This window comes from Lytechinus variegatus, chromosome 18, assembly GCF_018143015.1.
Source record: "Lytechinus variegatus isolate NC3 chromosome 18, Lvar_3.0, whole genome shotgun sequence".
Lineage (NCBI taxonomy): Eukaryota > Metazoa > Echinodermata > Echinoidea > Temnopleuroida > Toxopneustidae > Lytechinus > Lytechinus variegatus.
This window is the reverse complement of record NC_054757.1, coordinates 7,598,234-7,625,434: the sequence shown is the minus strand read 5'-3', so window position 1 is coordinate 7,625,434 and position 27,201 is coordinate 7,598,234. Positions and strand designations below refer to the sequence as shown.

The window sequence follows — 27,201 nt, the reverse complement described above, 5'->3', positions numbered from 1 at the left end:
ATAAGAATTCCAGACCTAATCAATTAAATCAAATATGCATGGAAATCTGCAATTATACTTTCATAACCATAGGCCTATACATAAACTACATTCCACGATGCAAGTTACAACAATGTTACCAATTCCAAAACTTTTGTTGCTACTTATTTCCTTCTCCCCCCTCCCCTTCATTTCATCCTTTTTTGCACCCCCCCCCCTTTCTGGATACAACACAGCTAAGAGTGCAAATAATAAACTTGGAATTCAGAGTAGAAGAAGAAATCAATTGGGGTTTGAAAGAAGATTGATGACAATGTCCCTTGCCACTCCATTGTTCCTGCCCTCAAAGGTTCTTATTCCGGTGGGCGTATTGATTTCAAAGATAGTTTGCAAATACTCGTCCCAATTCATTAGAATTCATTCATTAGAAAAGAACAGGAAAAAAATGCATGGGTATGAGAGGTGTAGATTAGGTATTTCTATAATGGTTTTGTAATGACAGGTGTCATTTTATTCAAGCAAAGAGTAACATGTTATGTATATTAAGGCATGGAGCTACTAGATCCATGATTAAAGACAAAAGTTACTGATAATACATTGGAGCACTAAAAAGATACTAATTATGAGAGTGCCAGTGCAAAAAGTAGAAAGGATATCTTCCTAAATAGCCAACGTTTAAATGTGTGTACAGTATTTATCACAAGTTACAACAGTTCACCTTATTTTTTGATGTTGCCAACAGTTGTTCTTGTCACAGAGGCAAGTATATTTTTGCAAAGGCCATCAACTGTTTTCAAGCATTGTTACACTTTATCATAACACTACCATCCTTCTCAAACCTTCCAAAGATCCTTTAATTGAAAAAGAAGGGAATAAGACTAAACAAAAGATGTATTGAAGTGACATGTCTCTTAAAGGGATGGTCCAGGCTGGAAATATTTATATCTGAATAAATAGAGTAAAATTCACAAAGCAAAAATGCTGAAAATTTCATCAAAATTGGATAACAAATAAGGAAGTTATTGAATTTTAAAGTTTATCAATATTTTGTGAAACAGGTATATGCACATCGTCATGAATATTCATTAGGTGTGGGCTGATGATGTCACATCCCTTTAATTCATCCCTGTTTAAAACCAACTTTACCATTGGCAATGTGCATCTCACCCAAAAGAGAGTGGCATCTCTAAGTCCTTATCCTTCAGACAGGAAGAGCAAAATAACCAATTTATCAGCTGAATGCATGTTTTCTTCTCACAATTATGGGCTTGAACTCATAGATCTTTCTATTGTCCGCCATCCTAGACTTTTTAGTAATCCCATCTTTCAAAATCAATAAATGCCAAAACAAGTCATGCATTTGCAAAACAAGCTATTTTTCTTGTTCAAGTTAGTGAGTGGCTTTTTATTCAAAACAAAGCAAATTTTTTTAAATCACATTTCATGGGCAAAGTGTACAGCATTTTTCTGTGATAAACCGGGATATCAAAAATTAATTATGTGACTGATTCTGATAGGGAGCAAAAATTATTACTTAAAAATATCATGAAATTTCTAACACCCCCCTTCCCCATTTTGAAAGATCTGTAAGACAATTTTCCGATTGCTTTGTTGGAACATGTTTCTTTAGTACTTAAAGGTCAATTCCACCCCAAGAAAATGTTGACTTGAATAAACAGAGAAAAATCAAACTAGCATAGTGCTGAAAATTTCATCAAAATCAGATGTAAAATAAGAAAGGTATGACATTTTAAAATTTCACAAAAAAAAAACAGTGATATGCACAACAAGGGGAATCAGTCGATGATGGGAAAATTTGAATATTTCATATGATAAAATACAAAAGAAAATGTGAGTGGATGATGTCATAGTCTCCTCATTGCATACCAGCCAGGATGTGCATATAACTGTTTTGTGAAATTACGCGAAACTTTAAAATGTCATATCTTTCTTATTTTACATCTTGTTTTGTTGAAATTTTCACTGTTATGCTTGCTTATTTAAATAATCTTTTTTTTGGGGGGGTGGACTTGTCCTTTTTTAAATGACCATTTAACTCTTTGCCTAATTTTATTGAAAAATTACTGAATTAGGTGACAATGACAAAATAACCATTTTGCAAGTTCTCCCACAATTCACCAGAGAGTATGATCAGTATGAAAGTAGCCATATAATTGCAAAGTATAATCTTTTATTTATTTTTCAACAAAATCAAACACATCTTTGAGAAATGAAATAGAAGATAAAGATTTTATCAAACTATATACCATGGGAAAGGATCAGGTTTATTCTTTGCACAGAGTTTAACAACCATCATAAATCACGAAAGTAAGAGAAAGCAATTTGTCAGATTAGATGGTTTGAGAACCATCAAATTTTAAAGCTTAAGAACTATTAGAATTCAATTTTATCAGTCTACAAATCAAGATTTTTTTTCTTCAAAACAAATTTCTATAAAGGATATCAGAGAAATAAAATGCAAGGTATTAACATCAAGGGTGAGTGACCCGGTAGAATCTGCATCCAACGCCAAATATAAGAACAGTTTCTTTATGCAAGTATAGATTAAAAAGAAGGAAATATGACTTTCAGATTAGTGGTTTTGATAAACTTAGGCACTACATGTATTCTCCAATTTTGCCTTTTTGACAAAATGGTTTTGCCCCAGGTTATATAGATTGATGGCATCAATTGTAATACAAGCCCAGCCTCCATATTAGATTGTGATAAATAGTTTAAACCTAAAACCTTCTATTGTAATCTGCTTACTGCATCATAAGCGCTATTCATCTCATCGTGACCTGATATTTTTATTTCCCCGTACCAGGCCCCTGGGTTCTGTAAAATTGTGCGTTTTTTAAGCATTTACAGCTGAAAGGTTTCTCGCAACTCTGGGCTATTGAAACATGTAGCAATGACACGAATTTGGGAGGTTATTGAAAAATCGGCTTTGAGCGATTACTCAGGCTTTCTGAGCGTGCTCAATGCCCTGGTATGTTGGCTATGACACCCTGTTGTGAGAGAAGGACACATCATCAGGCGAGAGCAAGAAGGCCGTTAACTTTCTGCAAAAAGTAAACAAGTTAAGACCTTCTTGCTCCCAGTGGGAGACATCGTTGAGGGTTCTATGTATGAAATATTCCACTTGATGATCGTATTAGAGTTTCTGCCTCAACTCCTGTGAAGAATTAAACACAAAGGTCTAACAAAATCTAGGAGACTCGCAAGGTCATACAAAATAATGGTTTCGGTTACTAACAGAAAAGTGCAGAAAAGATCAAAATTCTACTTCATTTGATAAGAGTAAATGCAAAAAAAGGTGTCGGAAACTTTCATGTTTTGAAATGTAGAACAAGTTTTCCCATTTTCCACGATTCATGTTGAATCATACCTTTTACAATTTAAACTCTACGAAAGAAATAAGAACAAATAAGATCATTTGTATGAGTATGCGTGACTCATTGTTGAAGAGAGGTCTTTTATTTACAAACCGTGTGAACTGACAATTATTCAATATCAAATTGATTGATGAATCAATGAATTTCATTTTAATGTGCTTTATATAGAATAGATTGAAGCACTAATAAATTTTAATGTGCTTTACATAGAGTATAAACAAGTGGATAACTTCTTTCAGGAGTTTCCTCTTGCACCTATACATGCACAATTTTAAGACTGTTCAAGGAAAAAAATTGTAAAATTTAAAATTGAAAAGGCACCTAAATCATTTTGACCCTGTTTTGCATCAATCTGAAAATAAAGGAATATCTGAAAACCCCTTGGCTAAAACCACAATAGCCTTTTCCTTAGGAAAAGCCATTTTAATCATTCTTAACCTTGCAGGGTATATCATATACATAGATTTCAGTCCTTCATGATTAAAAAATCCAACTGTATAAAGTAAAACAGCATTACAACTCTCTGTGACTAAAAAGGAGCTAATTATTTTTTTCCTCAGCTGATGGTCTTCTATCAAATGTCACATGCATTGACCAGTCTGACCCATACCACAGCAACCTTTGGATATTTTTTTCTTTTCATATAGAACCATATATCTGAAATAAATATCTTAACCATTTGAAAATGTAATTGCTTTGAAACATTATCTTCATGGTAATGTATATTTCATATTCAACTTTGAAATAAGAAAATATCATATTTGCTCTTTAGATTAAAGTGTAAAATTTTGATTACCGGTACTAGTAGTTTTTGAAAGTATTTTCCCTGGGAAAATGTCGAGAAAACCAGCATTCACACAGTTATAATAATAATAAAGTTTACAAATGAAATAAGTTTAAAAGCATTTTTATGAGACATTATCTTAGGGTAAAAATCTTTTGATACAATTTTATTGTTCCCCCTGTTTGTACTGGATTTTCTTCAAGGATGAAATATTTCTTTGGCCAAAAAACTGATCATAAATCTTTTGTGATTAAATCAATTCATTCAAAACACAAGATGGTCTCAAGATTATCTGATCAAACCTTATTTGCCGTTTAATTCTTTCTTTTTTTCTTTTAAAACCCTTTTCAATTTGTAAGGATTTTATTTAAATCTTATTCTTCCTTGAAAGTAAGATATAAAATATCTCACAAAAAATGAGATATAGAGTTTGTAAATACAATTTAACAGGGATTTTTGCTTAATCTTAACTAACAACAATGAAAGTTATCTTATTCCTCCTCAAAAACTGTTCTTCATCTGTGTAGTGTGTACAAGAAACTCATGGCCCCTGGATATTAGTTTTTATGGAAGAAATGCATTTCCATATTTGAGATAATTCAAGTAATTTCTAAACTAAAACTGTTTTCATGATAAGCAACAAATTGACAAACTTTATTTATACTACAACTAACTTTAATGAGAAAAACTAACTGATGGTGAACCACAATTTCCCCCAAGTCTTCTGTTTGAATGTAAACACAAATATAGGAAAAAGGAAACAATAAATTTTCATGAGGCAGCAGGAATCTTTTTCTTGAAAAATCAAAGTGGGATCACTTGATAAAACAAAATATATTCTTTCATGAGTCATGAGGTCGAATATCCCAGTTCCTTCCAAAAATAATTATAAGTCGCATGTACCTGGGCTAACAAACCATTAACCTTTAGAGCTTTCATGGATTACTAGGTAGAATTTCTTGATTAAAACTTTCTTATACCCCTACTAAAAGCATAACACCTTTACGATTCCAGGGCCTAGTATCACAAAGCCATGTGATTGATCACAGAGCTGATTTTTACGACTAATTGCATTGGTCACCATGTGCAATCAATCACACAAATCAACAGTATGATTCATCACTAAACTTTGTGTTACAGGGATCATACAAGTACTCTTACACACACTTTCAATGCACCCTAAATAAGTTTGTACAAATGCGTTGTTTGAAAGGAATAAACTCTCGATCAAAATAAAAAGGGAAGTTTTGTTAATTAGTTCAAAAGTAGACAATTAAACTAAGTGCTTTGTTCCTATTGTTGTGTGAGTGAAATCATTACTCCCTATAGCTCACAAATGAATAGCTTGATGGTGGGAAAATAGCAGTCAGAATCAATGTGAAACTCCAACTCTTGAACATTTCACACATGCATTAAATATAAAATGAAAATTAAATAAAGTGAATCAAAATAGAAAATGATTACTTTTTAAAACTTTAAATAGTTTGATTTAGTTGTGCTGTCACCCAAAATGATTCTTTATTTTGGGGTTTGGGGGATAAAATAGTGAAAAATGATGAGAGAAATCAAATTATTAAGATTTTTCAAATTAATCTCATGATGGTATTACAAAGTGATCAAAGAAGCATAAATTGAGCAAAGGGTAAAGCTAAGGAATCAAGAACTAGAAAAGGACATAAGACCTGGCATGTTTTTCAATATAACTATTTCCAACTTCAAATGGAAATCAGAACGGTATAGAATAAACTTTTTAAAATATAATCAAGTTTCTTTCCATAGACTTTATTCATGTACAGCAGATCAAATATATCATCAAATCAACTTTTTACAGAGGTTACTGCTTTTTAATGTTTGAAATATGTAACGAGTCTTTTAATTGTTTTTACTTTGTATACATGACCAATTCAGCCATTTGGTTGCGACTCATGTTTTTAGTAAACCTTGAATTGAATTGAATTTTTTCTTAGTTTTAGAATCGGAACTCAAGGATAACTCTATGATAGTCCCTCTCTCTGTAGAAATATATCTCTATTTCAACTTTGTATAATAAGGTCAAAAGGGGATGCAGCACTTGAGAATGAGGGGGTCTGTGAAGTTAAAACCAAACACTTGAAGCTTGGCTTTACCCCTGAGTAAATTGGAGAAGCATACGCACTGAAGATTCATTCTGAAAAGGTTGAAGGCATGGCACAGTATATCCCTCTGGCATTAGAACACTTCAAAAGTTTATCAATTAAAGAGGAATTCCAGTAGTTGCAGTAAACACTGATTTCATGAGAAAGTCTGTAAAACAAGGCTTAATTGTCAGTATATCATCGAGGATCTAGATCTGGTACAGTTACATGTACATTAACTGAACGTTGTGAAATCTTGAAATTTACGCTGAAAAATGTTCACACAGAAGATCCCCGACACAGATAAGCGCACGTGGGACAATGTATGATTATTGCTTAGAGCGTCGGGCCCGACGCTCTACCCGAATCCTGTGCTTATTTGCTGATTTCTCAGCAATTACACAATTTCTTCCAGAATCTTTTGGCACATGCATTTTATTTATACAAACAGATACTTCGGTGGTCATTTCATTGGATTCTGTACGAACTCATTTTGATATCGTTACCAAAACTAGCATTTACCTTTAAATGTACATGGCAAACACAATAATTGAAACAAACAGACTGCAGTTGTACCTGACTTGGGGCGGGCATACTCTGTTTGGGGTATGAAGAGCCTCTAAGAGGAGGATGTAAGCACCTAAAATAATCAAACATTTTGCCACTAAAGACATTTTGAAAGCGGTCATTTTATACAGATTGCACAAAAGATCACTTATGTGCATAGGAGTTTTGCATTTGTGTTGAGTGTATTTTGTACATGCACTTCAATCACAGCCTCTAGCATTCAAAACATTCTAAAAATTAAACCCCTGTGGTAATACATTAAGATTTAGATACTGAAATAAACATACTGATGGAGTATTCTAGTGGCTATAGTACATGTAACCTGTGGGAATTTAAACACTTTTACATTAAGAATCAAAAGTAGATTCTATTTGTCAAGTAGCTTGTGGATGATAGTTTCAAATCCAGTAGAAGTGGTATACCGGTACTCAAAATGAAGGATACTGAATAAAAATTGTAGGTTAAATGTTTATGCGGAGTACTTTCAAATAACTATAATTAAAAGGAAACTCTTTGCAATGATCGTGTAAATTAAACACTTATTTCAATGTACAGCAAGTTAACAGATTTGCACTGTTTCTTACAAAGCCATCTGTTCTTACAATACATCTTTTAGAAGAATGCATCATTTTGTCCCTACCACGTAATTTTTTAAAAGAAATTATTTAAATTCTTGACGCAGATCACTCATGTTAAGTCTTAAAATTAGAACAAAAGTTAGTGGCATTCCACCCTTCTTTTTTTTGGGGGGGGATGAAATGTATGTCTGTATGTGCAAAGAGAATATGATTTAATTTTGTAAACATTCTACTAACCACATGAACACTCTATTTACACATAAATGATGGTTGGGAAGAAAAAGACAGACTTTGATTTTAACAAAAAGCTGAGGTAGAGGTCTCTACCTTAACAAAAGAGAACAAATTTCTAAAGGTTTGTGGTCTACCTTTCATTATCATGAGTGTCAACTGTCAGGATGGTCATCAATAGAGCATGACAAAATGCCTCCGGTTATAAAGTGAACAGGGTTTTTCAAGAAAACAAAAAAAAATCACTCTATATGAAATAAAACTATGAATGGCAGACTTATTTAGAAATGTAATATTCTTCAAAAAGAAACTATTTTGTGGAGGGGGTTTAATTCTGGCAAAACATGATTCATTGAAATCCTGTTTTTCTCTTTTTTCTATGTTAATCGTTTTTTATGTTCGATATTATTTTCAAGATAATTTTTCAACTTTCTTGGAAAACAAATTATTTGCATGTTCATGAACTTATTGATGTGACTTTAAAATGCTTTTCCTGCAATATTAATGCATTGTTATCTTTGGTAGCATTTTAGAAAGCAGCTGCTCAAAAAGAGAAAAGTTTGTTTCCTTTTAATTTCAGATGTTATGATTATTCTAAGGCATGTCAGAAAATAGTTAAATCCAAAAACATACTGGGTTTGGAAGAGTCATAATTGCTGCTAAATAATAAGAAAAGTCTGTAGTCCTTGAGAATATAAAACAAACTATTGATTTGTCCCAATGACGCATTTGCTCCAGGCATTTAGCCTAGATTCAAAAGATAAAAACTCTACGAAATCTTGGTAAATATTAAGAAAACACGTTGAGAAAACAGGCCCTAACTACAGATGGGCAAAACTGCCAAAATCAGAAGTATTTCAATGCTAGCTACAGGTCAAAGCTGAAAAATTATTGAAATGAAAACTAGTTAGAGGGTATTCTACAAGATCTCTAAGATATGGGCCTCCAAAAATATTGATCGTGGTCTAATTATCTTGTAAATAAACAGATATATATAAAATACTTCACTGTGTTATTCCGAAATGGCATTAATAATGGAATTCATTTCTATTCTTGCCTGAAGTAACTAATAATACAATACCCCATAAAATGCCTTGTTTTGCTATTAGGTTAATATGTATTTACATACATGTATAAGTGTTCTACATGTACACACATGGGTTTTATAATACCAAACATTAAATTTGTCTCTTTTAAAATCTTTTCATTTCATTTCATTTTGTTTATTTCCATTCCCAACATTTACAACAACTGTGTTTTGTTCCATTCGCCTTGATACAGATAAGCAAGAGGACAAAGAAGATTTATATGTATGGTACGTTAAAACAAGATAATCATATAAGCAGATTGGGAATGAAGGAGGCTGCTAAAAAGCGGAGCTTGTGGGGTGCAGCCTCTTAAATCTTCAAAAAATTGAATTTCACAATTCCTTTGCAAACATTAAAAGATTGTTATTGTGAACAGCATTTTTAATTTAAAAAAAATGTTGAAAATAATGTTAACAGCACTTCTAGTCACAGGTAGTTACAAAGTAAGCACGGTAATAGGCTTAAAGCATGAGTTTCTTTACACGACTGTCAAACAAACAATACATAAAAATAATGCATCAGTTGATTTCAGATGAAAGAAAATAATTTGTAACATACAACTTTAGACCTTCATCTAGCATTTAAAGAATTCTAGTATAAATAAAAGAAGGGGAAATGCCTGTTAATTTCTCCATTATAAGAAGATCATCCCAAGGTATTCATTATAATGAAGCGACACGAATTGGCAATTGGTCAATATTCGATCAAGCAGTCCATGTAGCATTTCAAAAATTGACTTATCATGTATGAGCATCTCCCATGGGTGCACTAAACACAATAAAAGGGGGATCCAGGTAAATAACAATAGAACATTTAAATGTGTGTCCCCTTTTTCATTCTGAATTCAACTTCGCTGGATAAAGCATGAATAATAAATGAATGGGGTGTCAAACGTCTTATGTCCCTGGGCATTGAGGTCACTTGTGACAGCAGAACGTGACGATCTATTCTCGTGTTGATAATCTTCCTTAAATGTTGGCATTCCAGAAGCATTTTAATCCTAGCCTTCTTAACTCAATGGTTACTCGGACCAGTTTGCAGCTGTATAAAGTCTATGGAATACTGGAATCCAGTAGTCAACAAGTTAATTTGATCACTGTAAGATTATGTCAAACTGCAAAGAAACGTACGAGGGCAGAGCAATTATAAAGAAATAGATTTAAGACTCCGCAAACATGTATATGTGGCTCTGCATTTCATTCGAGGCGACTCTCGATGTTGTCTGCTACATGGAAATATCAATACCCTTCGAGTACGTGTAACGGTGAAAGGGAATTGGAAGACTCTTCTTATCTATCAATAATCGGAAGTGATCTGTAGTCATTACTAGCTTGTATGTGGTTACTGTCTATGGCCATTGATTGTATAAATGACACTTAATTTATTTCAATCTATACCAAACTATAGGGAAACCAATTCCAAAGAGGTCAAATCATTTACTAATGTGATTTTAAATAAACTAGTTGTGGAATTAAAGGAGTAATTGAAGAATGGCAGCTTCTTTTGACAAATTGTTACACATTTAATGGGATACTTAACTAATCTGTACACAAATCAAAGTTTGAGTATGAAAAGAGGATATAAAAACATCGCAAATTATGCTATAAATCATTTACTATTATTATAATCTACGGAAAGGACTTTAGAGAGAAATCAAATAAAAGAAAATCATTTTTCAAAACACTAAAATTGTACTTTTTTCCTCATACTTTGCAAATTCACCAACTCAAAACTGATTCCAACTCTCTCTTACAAAATTTATATAATAGATTATTGTTTGACATGGAAAATGACAAAAATAAAGGAAAACAGACATAGGATCCAATGTACGATGAAACGGTTGAGGAATAGGGAGAAAAAGAAAAAGGAAACGTGGAAGAAAAAACAGAGAGGAGCAAAAAAAGGATATAAGGGAGGAGGAAAGGGAAGGAATAAAACAAAGAGAATAAGTAAAATACTGGGTTTTAAAAAAGGTGAAAAACTGGGTTAAAAAAAGAAAATAAAAACAGATCATCAGGCCTTATAATATTCCATTTCATACCTCGCTATTAATGGGCTAACACACAATTCACCATTACAACTGTAACAATGACAAGTACGATGGTGCACACTTACCTTTGGCACAGTTAAGGCCCGAGAATTGGGGAGTACATGTGCATGTGTAGGATGTACTTCCTTGCTCACCGCTACAAGTTCCTTGATTCTGACAGGGATTTGGACCATTAATGGGCTAACACACAATTCACAATGGCAAATATTGGTGCACACTTACCTGTGGCACAGTTAAGGCCCGAGAACTGGGGAGTACATGTGCATGTGTAGGATGTACTTCCTTGCTCACCGCTACAAGTTCCTTGATTCTGACAGGGGTTTGGGTTGCAAGGGTCTTGACCTGAAATATGTAAAAATATCAATGAATTTTATTTCTTTGTTGCACTCTTCACATTATTTCTGAAAAGGTGTTGTAGAAACATAAAATACTACTAATACGATCATTTTTTATAATGGAAAGACTGATTTAGATTAGGTGTCAACATAAGCGTCGTGGCCCAGTGGATTACTCTCCGGGCTTTGAAACAGAGGGTCGTAGGTTCAAATCCCAGCCATGGCTTAGTTTCCTTCAGCAAGGAATTCATCCACAGTGTGCTGCACTCGACCCAGGTGAGGTAAATGGGTACCAGCAGGAAATAATTCCTCAAATAGCTGTGTGCACCTGAAAAGGTAGCCTAGCTCAGCCGGGGTAACAATAATAATAGCAGGGCCCGCTGGGAGAACAGTTTTCGGAACTGAAGTGGCTACCCTGGGTATATATACCGTTATTATTATTATTATTATAATTATGATGTATTTCAAATACTGCAGTTATGATGATACTGACATCTGTTTTTCATTTGACAAAGGTTTACCAGGTTTAGTTTAAAATGTTCCACCCTGAAGTTAAACATTAGGTTTTGTAAAATTAAGCATTGGTGAATACATTTTACATTACTCTTTCCAAGATTTGTTTGTTTAAAGTTTAAAAAAAAAATAAGTATACAAAGGTGCAGTTTAGTTCTTAGGACACTGAAATTAATTAATTTCAACAGGAAATAGGATTGAATTGACCCTGACCAAACCCCCCCCAAAAATGATTTGTACATAAGCATAGGGGTTAAATAAAATATATATAAATTTAGCATCCCTACATGTATGTATACACAAGCGAAATTAACAATTTATTTGAACTAGGTCATTTATGAAGTCATACTTAGTTTAAATACCAGCTTCATTAACTAGATCCTTGATTCATAAATGGTATTAAATATTAACGTCTCAAATTAAAGTCTCAAATATACTATTATCTGATCAGACAGAATGACTACAATTCACCCAATTCACTAAATCATACCTGAAATAGAAATACATGTACTGCTTTTCATAATAATTCAGGGGTTCATTTTGATGACTTTTGATATTCAGAGATTTCAATTGAAAAAAAAAGAATATCCATGCAATGATACACAGTTAATTCTCTTTTAAAATCATACCAGGGGGCCGTTTCATAAAGCTGTTCGTAAGTTAAGAGCGACTTTAAGAACGACTGGTGATCCTTTCTTACGCGCTAAACCATCGCCTATGGTGCATTCCATTTACCAAAAGAAAGGATTGCCAGTCGCTCTTAAAGTCGTTCTTATCTTACGAATAGCTTTATGAAACAACACCATGGTTTAGCACAGTAAAGCTGATATTGATCAATCTTGATAGGTTAGAATTCACATGAAAGACACATTTCCCATATCATAAAGCCTCTGTTAAAAATCCATTTCATTTTCTCTTTTTTTCTCAATTGTATCAAAGTTGGCTGACTTTGATTGCTTGGGGTATGCGATGAAAGATGAAATCAACATTGATTGTGTTGAAGGCGGCAACATAAAAGTGCATGGACTTTGTACATTTAAGCCTTTGAAATTACGGGGCAAGACTTGTTCTTTTGAACTTTAACTTATTTCTTTATAAAAATATCCTCAGTTGGAAAATTTATTCCTGGAGGTATTTATGTGGAAGTAACTGGTCTAAAAAATGTTATAAATTTTAAAATAGAGCATGGGAGATTGTAAAGTACAGTGCAAGAAATATCATGAAAAAGGAGAGTATACCAGATTATGTTTTTACAGAGATCATGTTGTTATTGATGACGATGAATCAATGAAGATTATGATCAAAATGATTATGATTCTTACCATATTAATGAATTTACATTCTACTTTAATACTCTATGATTGATTACATCATATAGGTCCATGATTACATTAACCAAGACACAGTATCATTCAATAAAGCCATTGTTAAAGTTTCTAAACTACTGCTATTATCTGAGAAATTGGCTATTTCAGAATCAGAAATGTCTTGAAGACATAATTAAAACTTAATTTTTACTTACAAAATATCAATACATACACATAGGAATGAAATTATTATAGTGTATATGTAGGTAGTATAAACCCCACTGATTTATCAATTTTCTGATTTGCTCTCTGACATGATTTACCGGTATTATGAAATGTACTGATTGTGGAATATGTATATATGAATATGTTTTTTTTTAAATAAATGAATTAATAAAATGAATATCAATATATCTACACAGTGCACGCAAAAATATCCAGTGTCACAAAAAAGTATACCACTGTATTTGCCAAGGTTATTTTAACTCAATAAATCATAAATATAAATCTAGTTCTTGATTCATCAACAACCTGTCGATATGGATTAGGAACCCTTTTAAATGTCACGCAGCAGTAGCAATGACATAGTGCACGCATGCATTAAGCCACCAGTTAGAGAATAAAGAAATGCCAACCATTATGAGAAATGTATGAAAAAATGATTACAATACTAAGGACGTGTTCACGTATTGTTCTTCCTTCAAAAGGGCACTGCAGATGTAAAAATCTTATTATTATTTATAAAATATGAGAATGCATTTGCACAATGAGGATTCTGAAATGAGATAATGAAGTATGAATGCCAAGGATTTTACCAAGGTGTTTGATTCAAGAGTATGGACAAGACTCACCCGAAGTTAGAATTGCACAAGATGAAAGAATGGCTAAAACAAGTGCTACAGCACCAGGAATAGAGGGGAATGTTCTTGTGTTCATTCTCCTAAAGTATCCTGAGGTGGTTTTAGATTTGGGTGATGAACAGGATATTGTTTGTCTTATGCTATTGAAAGACACTTTAGGTGCCTTAGAGGAAGCAGATACTGTTCTCTGGAAGCAATGGCTCATTGGGCGACCCTGATCAGGGTATGCTTCTGAAAGACTTTTACGTTGTCTTTGATTGTGATGATCACATGGTGAGGAACCGACATCATCAATGTCTTGAGGATCACCTCGAAGGCATCGGTCCTGTCCTAGAACCAGTTCAGGAGTGTCCTTGGTGGATGAGATGCTTTTGGTAAGATGGAGCTGACTCCATGAAGACGTTTGGCAGATCACAGGCAGAGTGGTAGATGAGATGTCAGTAGATGTGCTTGTACAAGTGAATCTTATTATTTTTGAATGGTTCTCATGGCAACAGAATCCTCCTCCAACATTTGTGATTTGAGGATGACACTGCTCTAGGTTTTGACAACCATGGCAGATGGATAGAGGGTGATCTGTATCAAAGGTCTCTCCAACTGCAGACATTCTGGACATGTTTAATCCAGATTTCAATCAGCAGAAACAATACTGAATGTTTACAAAAGGCCAAGTAATGTTCCAATTCATATCACAGTGTCAAGCTCCACAAAAATAACTACGTAACTCCATTGGGGAAAAGAATGACATGCTGCGGTATTAGAAGATTCAAATACTAGCAATGATAATCCAATTGAGCAGAAATCAACACTCAAATTGGTGGGGACCAATAGATTTCCAACTCTACGTAAGTCTTGACGTTATCAACAAATCAGCCTTTGAAAAGAGGAAGGTCAAATCTGCCAGTTCTGTATTGCTTTGAAACATTTCAGTTACAAAGTTTGTAAATACAAATATAAATCATTCATTGTCTGCAATTACTGCCAATTGAACTGTTATAATAGACCCTCTAGTTAATGACTCTTCACTTTGGCAGCAGACAAATTATTCCCATGATATGCACCATCAAGTCTTAAAATGAAACACTCAGTTTCCAGCTTGGGTTAATGATCCTTTGCAAGTTAATCAAACTCCACTTGTTCATAGAATCTCTCAACAGTGTTGACCGTGCCTCTTTTCTTTTATTATGAATCCCCAACTGGCATCACGTCAGTAATCCTTGTCCACTCTTATCCTGTCTGTCTCCCAGCAAACGGGAGCATTCCAGAAGCGTGTCAGCTCTTCTTAGAGTCCTGGGGGTTAGCCACTAACAGGACTTCTGTCTATAGTCATAGAGAATTAAGACAAGCCTCTTATCCCATGTGACAGAGGGTCCGGCTTCACTCTCACAACCCGAAAGCAAACTGAACGTCTTTACACTTCACAAACACAATGAAAAGGGAAAGAACGGTTGGCTAAGTAGACACAACTTCCAATAGAAGTTCCCAAACAGTGGAGCGTGTGAGCGCACCAAGTTGTCCCTTTCTTTTTCCCATTGAGGGTGGGGAAACAATAGGCTTAGTCTGAATAGGAGGGGAATGCTACACCATGGGGTGCACTGTGACAGATCTTTTCCAACCCGGGGCAGATGCAAAATGTTAACCCTTCCTTATGAATTCTTACAAAAACTTTGAAACTTTGAGTGCAGTATGATGTCATCACCATAAAAAAAGAAAGTATAATCATTATAAGAAATTAATTCTGTAAAGGGCATTTCTCTTTAAAAAGTGTGTGGTAGGTGATCCCCTCTTGAAAAGCCTGATGATAAGAAAACACTTATCCTTGAAGTGAAATGACAGAACAATCATATTGGGAGAAAATAATAATAAATCTGAACCTTTACCTTTTCATATTAGATGGTATAACAGCTAAAATTTTAATAAATCCTTGTTAATAAGTTCAGGGTTAAAGACAATGTGTAGGTCTCTTGTGCAGTCTCTTTCCCAGAATTTCAGTATAAGTTGACAATGTAAAAAAGAATAAAGACAAATAATTCTCCTCCAGTTTTATCAGAGAAGTTATCATTTTACACAGATCTCTTATTCTACAAGAGATATAGATTTACTTAGAAACTCCTTTAATCTTAATTCAAAAGAAGGAAATATTTATTTTCTTTTAATTAAAGAAATATACAAGATAGAAGAGGAGTTTTGATCATCCTACTAGCAAACAAGCAAAGATACATCATCAAAAAGTAATGCTAGTATTTGATCTAGTGCGGCGAGGACTTTCTTAAAAGGGACTTTAAAAGATGTCCTTAAAAGTACACTGACTATTCAAATTTTCAATAAAGGTTTTACGGAAGCGTGGATGGGTCAACTTGGCATTTATTGATTTATATTGTCTTCCATTCGGAAGAAGGATATTCATAGTGTGTATAGGGCACTCACCTCAAAACAATCACGGATTGTGGTTGAATGCTCAAGAAAGAGACAAATTGTTTACTACTGGACAGTAACAATCATGCACGATGACAGTTAGTGTTTGCTCTTTTTCAATCCTTTCAAGCGAGGATGATATTAAACTTCATTTTCAGAAATGAATTGGTTGAAGTTCAACAGAAAATGAGTAGGCCTATACGCCTATCACAAGATTTCAAAAATAAATATCATAGCTTTTGAGAAAAGAACGATCAATAGTCGTTTTGCAACATCTATAGAGATGACATAAGATTGTGATAACAAAAACTATTCATAATAAAAAAAAACAATACACACTTTACTTTTTACTGATTCAATTCCAACAATACATGCAAAATTGTTTCTCTTTATAAACTTGGACTAAAGATATAGATGTCTAAAAGGATATTTCTCAATCTTACTTTATGCGAATTCCATTTCATGCATTCATTCTATAGCGTATTAGTCAGGCATTTTCTTATTGAGTGATTGCTCTGTTCGCCATCAAAACAACAATAAATCAATATCAGTACTCAAAGATCTTATGCTGAGTCAGAACACTAGAGGGCAGTGTCACAGTTTCCAATTGGGTACATCAATGTGCATAATTTTTTTTAAAAGAGCATACACATGTGGAAGTCCTAGATTTCTAATGAACTTTTAATCTATGCCATATACCGGGATAGATAGAAGTATTTAAGGGCAAACAGAGTTGATATTCATTTATTCAAACAATATAAAATTGACATATACAGTATATACATACAGGACAAAGCTAATGGAGATTACCAACAAAAACTTGTACTTTATCACAAGACAGTATATGGCATAAACATTTTTTTTTAATTAAGCCTTTTCTTGATAAGTTTTTTTTGGGTCTGTCAGAAAACATTAAAAAAAAACATGTTAGGTTCAACAAGTTCACATCAACTGAATGGTTTGGATGCAAGTTGACAATATCTAGCAAATACAAAGCCCGATAAGCTTAGGAGTCTACATTCTACAAAGAATTTTCCAACATAAAAATCCCACTTTGCGATAGCAAGAACTAAAGCTTGATCCACATGATAATCGTCTTTGCCTCCTTTTAAATCATCAAGCTATACTAACTCTCAGCTGGATACTGGATAATTCTCGGCAACTCATTCTCCTTTTTGTTGATTGCTTGGGAGGGATTTGGCGTCCAAACGGTGGGAGCTGAAGTATCAACTCAAAGACAAACTAACACTTTAAGACTGGAGTATTTCAACTCAGACAACCACGATCATTACTCAGTGTCATGCGACATGTGACATTAGGCAAACTCTATTCTTCTTCCCCTTTTCTCTGAATGCCAAACATTTAAGCTATATTTCTTGTTTTTTTATCATATATGAGTACCGGGTATATAACACACTAATACATTCGATGAGTTTCACTTTCCTTATCTTTTTTTCCAAAGCACATGGAGGTATCAAATTCTATTTCCATAATAGGCCATGTGCTACATTGCTTTACTGGATTCAGTAGAAACATTAAGAGTAGCATTTATATTTCAAGTTTTGTTTTTACACTTCCTCATCTTTACTTTCTTTGCAACAGATGAACTTTTTAAAAATATGTACAGGTAACTCAAATTCATAATTGTTTTGTCCCTTTCCATTTACTATACAATGACACCAAATCGAAAGATACTGCTGAACATAACACATAAACATATATAAATGCTGAAATGCTGTTTTCTTGTGTTCACTGCTCTCTATCTCTATCTTGCTCCTTTCTTTTTCTCTATCCCTCCCATTCTCTCTCTCCCTCTCTCGTACACAAAACATACTTAGCAACACAATCAATGTGCAGTGGAAAACATCATATGAGCATAATTTGCAAAATGTACATTTACCTTTAAATACAGATTCTTGCAGTAATCAATTTAAAGAACATTCTAAAAAATATCACAAACATGGCAAGTAGTGTACAACATGGACTTAAAGGGGAATGAAACCTTTGGACCAAGATAGCTTGTGTGAAAACAGAAAAATCAAAGAAACAGATCAACGAAAGTTTGAGAAAGATCGGACAAGTAATGAGAAAGTTATGAGCTTTTGAATATTGCAATCACTAATGCTATGGAGATCCTCACATTGGCAATGCGACAAACATGTGTGATGTCACTCTTGAACAACTCTCCCCATTACTTTAGTTTATATTTCACTTAAATTGCCTCTTTTATTGCACTATCAATAGAACATGTATTCTTTCTATAGGAGAGCATGTAATACAGATTTTTATAGAATATATCATGGATAAAGAGTTTGTATCACCATACGAAAAAGCAAAAAGACACATTTTCAGGATATTTCATAGTCCATCAAAGGGAAAGTTGTTCATCAGTGACATCACACATCCTTGTCGCGTTGCCAATAGGAGGATCTCCATAGCAGTAGAGATTGCAATATTCAAATGCTCATAACTTTCTTATTTGTCAGATTTTTCTCAAACTTTCTTTGTTCTTATTCTTTTATTTTTCTGTTTCGACACAAGCTAACTTGTTCCAAAGGTTTCATTCCCCTTTAAGACTGGTACTAGCTTGATGAAGGCAATCATATTTCCATCAATTGCAACTGCACACTTTTCAGCAGCATTTGGAATAGCTCCATTCAAGTTCAATTCAAATGTTTGTTTTTCGTCTTTAAAGGCACAGATGAAATACAAAATATAAACTACATACAAAGCAGTTCATAATAAATGCACATTTTACAATAAAACTTAGATAAAAAACACAAACAATGATAAAATAGAATGAATAAACTACTCTGCTACATACATGTAGATCTTACCATTAACAAATCTTTAAAACTTTATTCATTTCCATTCAGACAATTGACCTCATCTTGTTTAATCTACACTCCAACTCTCAACAATAATAATGAAATACTAAATCATTACTTGTACTTTAAATCAATGTATGACTAATTTAAAGCCCATTTATAGCTTGGAGAAAGGGTCAGTAATGTGAACTGTACTAAAATTATAAAATTCCAGTACATGTATTACAAAAATATAATGGTCATTAAATGTATTTACAACCATTAGAATTCAAATTTTGCATACTGTAAGAATTTGGCATTCATTCATTCATTTGTTTATTCATTCATTTAATGGTTTATTCAATACGCCTGTATTGCAGTAAAAAACAATGAATTGCACATGTTTTACAGGGTATTGCAACATACATGGTAAAAAATACAGACAATTATACATGTAAATATTCACATGCGTAATCTTTGCACAGTAAATTATTGACAAAAACCAGAAGAATGCATATGATTGAATGATGAAATCATTCATGATAAACTCTTAAAACACAATAAAATTATGGTAATTAAAATGAATTCACAATTGCTAAGAATGCAGATTAAATGTTAAAAAATTGTCAATTTATTTCATTTAAGATTTGTAATATTTATGAAGCACAAGTACAAGGTTAGTGAGGATACTGTTTCTAAATCTGTTTGTCTTGCATTTGAATTCATTATATTTGTTTGCATTTCAAAGAAAATTACTATTTCTTTGAGGAGGTAACCAAGACTGACATGAATTATTTTTTTCCAAAAGAAATAACAAGATTTTGAATCTTGATCTCGATAAAAAATTTTCATTTTCATTTTAAAATAGCCCTTTGAGCACTTATTTCACAAATTTGATAGTTGGATATCAGAAAGCTATAAAGCCAGCTCCATAGAAGTTACTATTATGGTACATGTATGTTTGCCATTCAATGGTAACTACCATGGATTCTATCAAGGATTCCATGATAGTTGCCATTTTTGGCAAAGTTACTGTAATGGTAACTTTTATGCAACGGACCCCTGATCCTGAAATTTTCAGCCTATTCCATGCTTCAGAAGAGTTTTTTTTATATACAAACAAGATATTTAATTTTGATGTAGAATCACATTCTTTATTTCAAATACTTTACACGATACCTGTTTTGGGACACACACTTTCAGATTTCAAGAAATAAATTGGAAAAGTCACATGTACTGTTGGGAGATTTACCAATACTATGGGCTTTAAACCTTTTTCTATTCTTTCTCTGGTATACCTCATACTTTCTCACTCTCCTTAAAGCTATTAATAAATCTGACAAATAATTGTTAACTCTATAAATGAGTCACGATGTCGGCCTCGCTATATCATCTACCCCATGGTGTGCGAATCTCAATCTCATTCAGTCATTCTCATTCATGTACATGTAACTTTAAAACCAACTTTTGTAGGTTATCCTTGCGTTTATCCCCTTCTAAGCAAGACTCCCACTCTTTCTTTTCTATTCAAATCAATGTTTCATCATCTGAAAGCTGGTACTTCAGTGATGATACAAGTATTCCCGCAATTTTCAATTGCCACGCCCATTTATAATGACCGCATGCTTTGAAATTTCCTTCTCAAAAAGAAGCATAATTTTTTTCTCCATGGAAAATATATTGATTGTTTTGTTTTTTTTCTCCTGACAAGACTTCTGATTTGCTACTTTTCTTTTATAATCTACATCACAACATCTGTAAGCTAGGATTTAAGTTGTAATATGTCTGTTTTTCAGTTGCCACGCCTATTTATAATTACCACATGGTGAAAAAATATCATTTCACCAGAAGCATGGAATTATATTTTCTATTTGGAACTGATAATATTTCTTTGTATACCCTTCTTTTTTCTATCCTGAAAAGACCTATTTGCTGTTTTTGAAATTCAAATCTATATCATCTGAAAGCTAGTATTTGAGTCAAAATACAAGAATTCCTGTATTTTTCAGTTGCTACACCCATTTTTAATTACCATATGGGAAATTCTCATCCTCAAAAAGAAGCATGACAGTTTCTTCTTTGTGGAAATTCGAATAATGCTTTATTTTACTTTTACTTTTTTTATCTTTTTTTTACTGAATGTTTCATTAAGCATTTTTTGTAAATGATTTACCCTGACAAATTTGCCCTCAGCCAATCAGATGCAATGATTTCGGTAGCTTATAACAGTTTTCATTGAATATCAGTAATTATTTGTTGCATGAAATGCTCCCTGATGTATGATTTTACATCTGGGTCCCATTGCAGGTAGAGCTGCAATTAAACACAACTCAATCACATGACATTAATACTCGCTTCTGATTGGCTAAAGTAAACTTACATTTGACTGCAACTCTTTTTGCAACAGGCCCCTGAAAGCTAGGATTTGACTCATAACCAATTTCAGCCTATTTATATTCACCCCATTGAAAGTAAGTTTACCAGCCTTTTGTACAATTCTTGAAATGGTATAATGCTACATTCCCCCTTCCATTCTTGTGAAACCTGATAAGATTGGATTTGCTTTTTAGATTCAAATGTGATGTCTGATGGACATAAACCAACAGCTAGGATTGTACTGTAATTTGGGTATGATTGGAGGAACAGCAAAACATTGCCCCCCCCAACTCTTGGGTAAACAATGTCCCAAATGACATCAACAAAAATTTAAACACTACATAGGTGATTTCTGAAAGTGATTAGGGTATTCACTAGGGAGGTATTTAAAAAAAAATTATCACTGACAAATACTTACACACTTGTCCCTCATCCGACCCATCCTGGCAATGGTTGATCCCGTCACAGACAAGCAATGAAGAGATACACCGCAGGATGGAGGTGCACTGGAACATTCCACTTTGACAAGGGAAGGGGCAGCTTGTTTCATCCGAGTCATCTGGGCAATCCACAAAAATGTTGCAGCGCTGTCCATCAACACAATCACCGTTTGAACACTTCAATTGACTTGGGATTGGACAAATCAGCTCTGAAAATACAAATGGAGAGTAATAATAAAAATAATATGTCCATTTATATAGCGCAGTTACTATGTGTATATACTCAACTGCTCTTTGATACTTAGTATCATATTATTACCCTGGCTGTAGCTGACCCACCATATTACTAAGCGCTAAAGCGTTCAAGGAAAAATCCTACCGGGTACCCATTCACCTCACCTGGGTTGAGTGCAGCACAATGTGGATAAATTTCTTGCTGAAGAAAATTACGCCATGGCTGGGATTCGAACCCACTACCCTCTGTTTCAAAGTCCGGAGACTAATCCACTGGGCCACAACGCTCCACTCCACAGAGTAGAAATGATTAATTATCTTACACCGGAAAGAAACAACATTCAAAATATTACCAGGCTTTTTACACTTTTAATTTAAATTTTGATTGCTAAGTGGGAAAACAGACATTAGTGGAAGAGGAAAGACAGTTTTCCTGATTAAAACATCTTTAATCAGTAATTAATTTAGCGTCATTCATAGTGGCTTTATCACTTTCCCTGCTATATTGTCTATGCTAAAATGACAGGATTACTGAAGAAACAATGCTTTAAGAATTCCTACTGGATATGGTTAAGAATTTTCTTGACTATTAAGTGTATTATTGACCCAACTACAGGAGCCCATACCACAGAGACCTAAAACTATCGCAACTTTGCCATAACTGTAACCATCATGGTAACAGGGCTCAGAAGCCAATCAAAATCAAGGTTTTCATGGTAGTCACAACAATGCCAAAGTTACCATAATTGTAACTCTCTTTTTTTTTTCTTTCTTCACTCTTAATACCAGATAACAAAAGGGACTTTTATTTCGTAATATGAACATAAATAATACCAAATCAAATTATTTTACATAACTTTTACATACATTCTTTATATATATTTTCTGTAAAACATAAATTTTACCGTTTTTATATGAATGAATGAAAGAATACAGTACTAGTGATGCCTACTTCATATTCACAAACAAAACCATTTCTTGTAGAAATTCTCACATTCGTCACCTTTAAAAGAATGTACTTTTTTGGGGTGTTAACATACAAGTCCAGGTCAGGGAGGAAGCCTGCGGGCTACAGTACTTTATTTAACTTTTTCCTTTTCCAGGCAACCTGGACTTGTTCTGTAAACCTCCCTTTTCACTTTGTAATTGTATATTCTCTTGTAAATTTATTGTTAACTGTTTTTGTTGAAATGTGGAATAAAATAATTATAATAATAATAACAAAATATCTCATAGCTTCTCTTTTAAGGAGATCAAAATTTGGTAATCTATCACTCATTTTCATTTTATGCATATGTGAAACTGAGAGATTAATAGGATAGTAATATCTTTATGAAACGTGCCCCTAGTGATTTTTTTTTGGGTGAAACTTACCGTTGGTTTCACAGTTAGTACCAGTGAAGTCCGTCAAGCATGTACAGGTGTACGTGACCGGCTCGGTGTTTGTATTGGAATTACACACACCACCATTGAGACAAGGATTAGGATTGCATGGATCTTGGTGAAGAAAAAAAGAAGTTCATTTTAAAAAGATTTATAACAAGATAATAACAATAGTACTAGTAATAGCCATAATGATACTAATAATAATGATAGAGATCATAAGAATAATATTATTATTAATAATAATAATAATACTTATACTAACAATAACAATAACAATAATGATTAATGATATGCATTATCTATCATATACATGTAGGGAAGATTCAAACAGACGAGGGTGCTTAGAATCATCATTATTAATATCACTTTTATTTTTATTTATTACTATTTAATTATTATTGTCATTTTTACCATCATTGTTGTTTTAATCAATGTCATTAGTTAGAGATGCATCATATTCTATAAAGGTTACTCAGCAATAAATGGAAACTATGATGTTACTAAATTGTAGAACATACCTGTAATCTGTCGTTCTTAATGATTTAAAGGGGAATCCAACCCAAATAAAAACTTGTTTTTATAAGAAAAAGAAAAATCAGACAAGTTGATAGGTGAAAGTTTGAACAATATTGGAGAAATAACAAGAAAGTTATGAATTTTTAAAAATTGTAAATATTGGTAATCACTATACCTATGGAGACTTCAAATTGGCCACTTATGTGATGTCATAGTGATGTAAGGCAAGGACTGCTCTTCCATGTACTTCAATACATATTATGGCTAAAATGTCATGTTCCCCAAAAGTTTTATTTCAAATTGTATTTTTCTTTCATGAGGACATTTAACAATATACTACCTGGGTTATATTTAGATTACTGTCCCAGGGGAATGGGTAATTAGGAGAAAACCACAAATCCCTGATAATAAAGTACATGGCCTATGGGAAAATTGTCCTTGCCCCTTGTCATAATTTACTTACCCAGTTGCCAATTTGATATCTACATGGTATTAGTGATCTCAAGTTTAAAACAGCTATAACTTTCTTATTGCTTGTCCGATTTCTTTCAAACTTTCACCATTCTGTTTAATTCATTTTTCTCCTTCCCAACACAACATTATATGGCCAAGGCTGGATTCCCCTTTAAGAAAAAGATAATGATGTAATGTAGGATATTGATATATGACGAAGAGTCAAGATTATTCATGAGTACATTACAGGCTTACGATGAGCAGGTAATTGTGGGTAAATTGTCGATTCGTCCACTGCCAACTCGTCCACTAACCACATGGTCTACCTTAAGTTAGTCTAATGCCATTCTGTCCATCAACATTTCGTCTAACAGCCATTTGGTCTAACCATCACTTCGTCTATGACCATTTTGTCTCATAACCATTTGGTCTACTATTTGTTTTATTTTCATTCATTTTGTCAATTAACACTTATTCTAATTAGACCAAATGGTATATGGACTAAATGACTATTGGACCAACTGGTTATTAAACAAAATGGTGAGTGGACAAAATGGCACTTAGACCATGTGGATATTTGACGAACTGATGGTAGACCAAATGTTAGTAGATGAGTTGGCAATTAGACGAATTGGCATTGCACCAAATAAAAATAAACCTAAATATGTAGGGATGTAGATGGAGCATAGTTACATGAGGGACAGGTGATGAGGGGCAGATGGAGATGAGGTGTGAAAAGAGGTGCAAAGATCCATTTAGTGGTAAAAATGGTGGGTATGTGTATTTTGGGTGGTACAGTTGAGTAACCAGTGGTGACATTTATACATTTCAAAAAACATTACACGCAAGTCAAGTTATTCAATGAATGGTGAGATAAAATGTAACAAATATAAGCTCATAACATTATGGAATAGGGAAAATCAACAAGACTAACAAACAAATGATACACACAGTGCAAACAACAAACATCCTAATACCTTTCCTAAAAAGATATGTGTAACTCGCATGAAGAATTTAAACAAATTATGAAAATAAGATAAAACATTATAAAATATTTTATCATAAACAAAAGACATGCAGTTAGCATGGGAAAATGGTTAGCTGAAATAAAACAAATATCAAACAGGTAGAAAATTTATTCCAACAGCCAGAGTTTGTTAGTATGTTAGCTTGCATGAAACTAATTTCAAAACACTCAAGTCAAAATACAAAAGCAAAGAATGCAACATAAATGATATATGAATCATGGAATACTGAAAGATGGGTAAATATGGATGGAGGATGGATGATGGATGAGATCACATGCACGCTTGACCCCTGACCCCATGACATTTGGACTTACGACGCAAGTGACACTGATCTCCATAGTACCCTTCCAAGCAGGTACAGTCATAGTCATTGCCTCCACTCATCAACGTGCAGGTTCCTCCATTGTAGCAGGGTGTTGCACTGCATAGGTCTATTAGAGTGATCGTACGGACAGAGAGTGGTTAGTTCTACTCAAGGTCTACTTGCTGCCACAAGGCTATGCAGGTAGCTCAGCAACAGTATACAAAGCATCAAAAATTACAATTGCTCATTATAACTTCTGCCTACAACATTTTCTACGGGTCTGCATTGTAAGGGATCTCTCATGAAATAACATATCTTCAAAAACGAAATAGGTTAGATGTGTTTATTCTATCAGCAAATTCTGAAGCCATTGAACCAATGGTTCAATGGCTTCAGAATTTGCTGATAGAATAAACACATCTAACCTATTTCGTTTTTGAAGATATGTTATTTCATGAGAGATCCCTTACAATGCAGACCCGTAGAAAATATTGTAGTGTCAGAAATGGTAGCAAATCCTACCTACAGATGTACACAATTGACTAACAGCTCCTGAAGTTCAATATTTTCTCAAAGGAGAGAAAGAAAGTGCTTAGCCCTGTTTAAATCTACTATCAATATCAACAAAGACCAAAACTACGACGGTTCCAAACGATACAGTAGCCAATACTGAGAGTACAACTTTACAGACCTTAATGCTCCTCTATGTAAGCATTTTTAAATGCTAAAGTGAAATATATTAGCTCTCATCAATAACTACTACAAACTGAAGTTCAATTAGCTTCACAAAGTATAAACAGAACAAGATTGTCTTGCTTTCTCCATTAATGAAATCTTCAAAGACCGCAGAAGCAACGTGTCTTAATAAAAAACAATAAAATGCAATACAATAGGTCATTCTTGATCTACAGTAAGTCTTATATTCCTTTTATATATAATTCAATTCAATAAATAAAAAAGCTATTCACAATAAAACGAACATGTATCTTCCAAACAAGAACACCTGGCATGCAAAATGAACCTCTACAACAAGATAATAAAGTTATAAAAGCAATATTATTTCATACCAGAATATTGCTATAAAATCTGAAAAGGAGACAGTGTTTCAATGATTCTACTGTACAAGGTGGCATAAAAATTGAAAACATTACAGAAGAAGTGCTGTATTATTAAAGCTTTCTAAACCAAACATGGCATGCACACAGAAAATATATTTTAATATGAGTCAACAAACAATAATACATAAGGCACTTTCTCACTTTTGCATTAATTTTGTATAAGCCAGTAAGATTCTTGCACTTCTACTATGACTTTTATTTATATTGTAGTATCAAATTAAGATTACTAAAAAAAATCAATTAGTCTCAAACCTAACGAAGGAAGCTAAATAAAAAGCCTTGAGACACTTCTAAAAGATGGCAAAGCCTGGAATAATCAT

The 27,201-nt window shown here is 33.4% G+C and overlaps 2 protein-coding genes across 2 annotated transcripts in view; both read right to left on the bottom strand.

Moving 5' to 3' along the window:
- The window catches only part of LOC121431890 (cadherin-23-like), a 105,334-nt gene extending 90,076 nt beyond the window's left edge, over nt 1–15,258 (bottom strand). The window contains exons 1-2 of the mRNA XM_041629670.1: nt 13,796–15,258; nt 11,012–11,131 (exon numbers count right to left, since the gene is read on the bottom strand). Coding sequence (XP_041485604.1) covers nt 11,012–11,131; nt 13,796–14,420 — 745 coding nt within the window. The 5' untranslated portion in view covers nt 14,421–15,258. The remainder of the gene's footprint in view (nt 1–11,011; nt 11,132–13,795) is intronic.
- Nucleotides 15,259–21,541: 6,283 nt separating this feature from the next.
- LOC121432164 overlaps nt 21,542–27,201 on the bottom strand; it is a 59,983-nt gene continuing 54,323 nt past the window's right edge. Inside the window, exons 33-36 of the mRNA XM_041630019.1 lie at nt 25,774–25,890; nt 23,451–23,573; nt 21,821–22,051; nt 21,542–21,570 (exon numbers count right to left, since the gene is read on the bottom strand). Coding sequence (XP_041485953.1) covers nt 21,542–21,570; nt 21,821–22,051; nt 23,451–23,573; nt 25,774–25,890 — 500 coding nt within the window. The remainder of the gene's footprint in view (nt 21,571–21,820; nt 22,052–23,450; nt 23,574–25,773; nt 25,891–27,201) is intronic.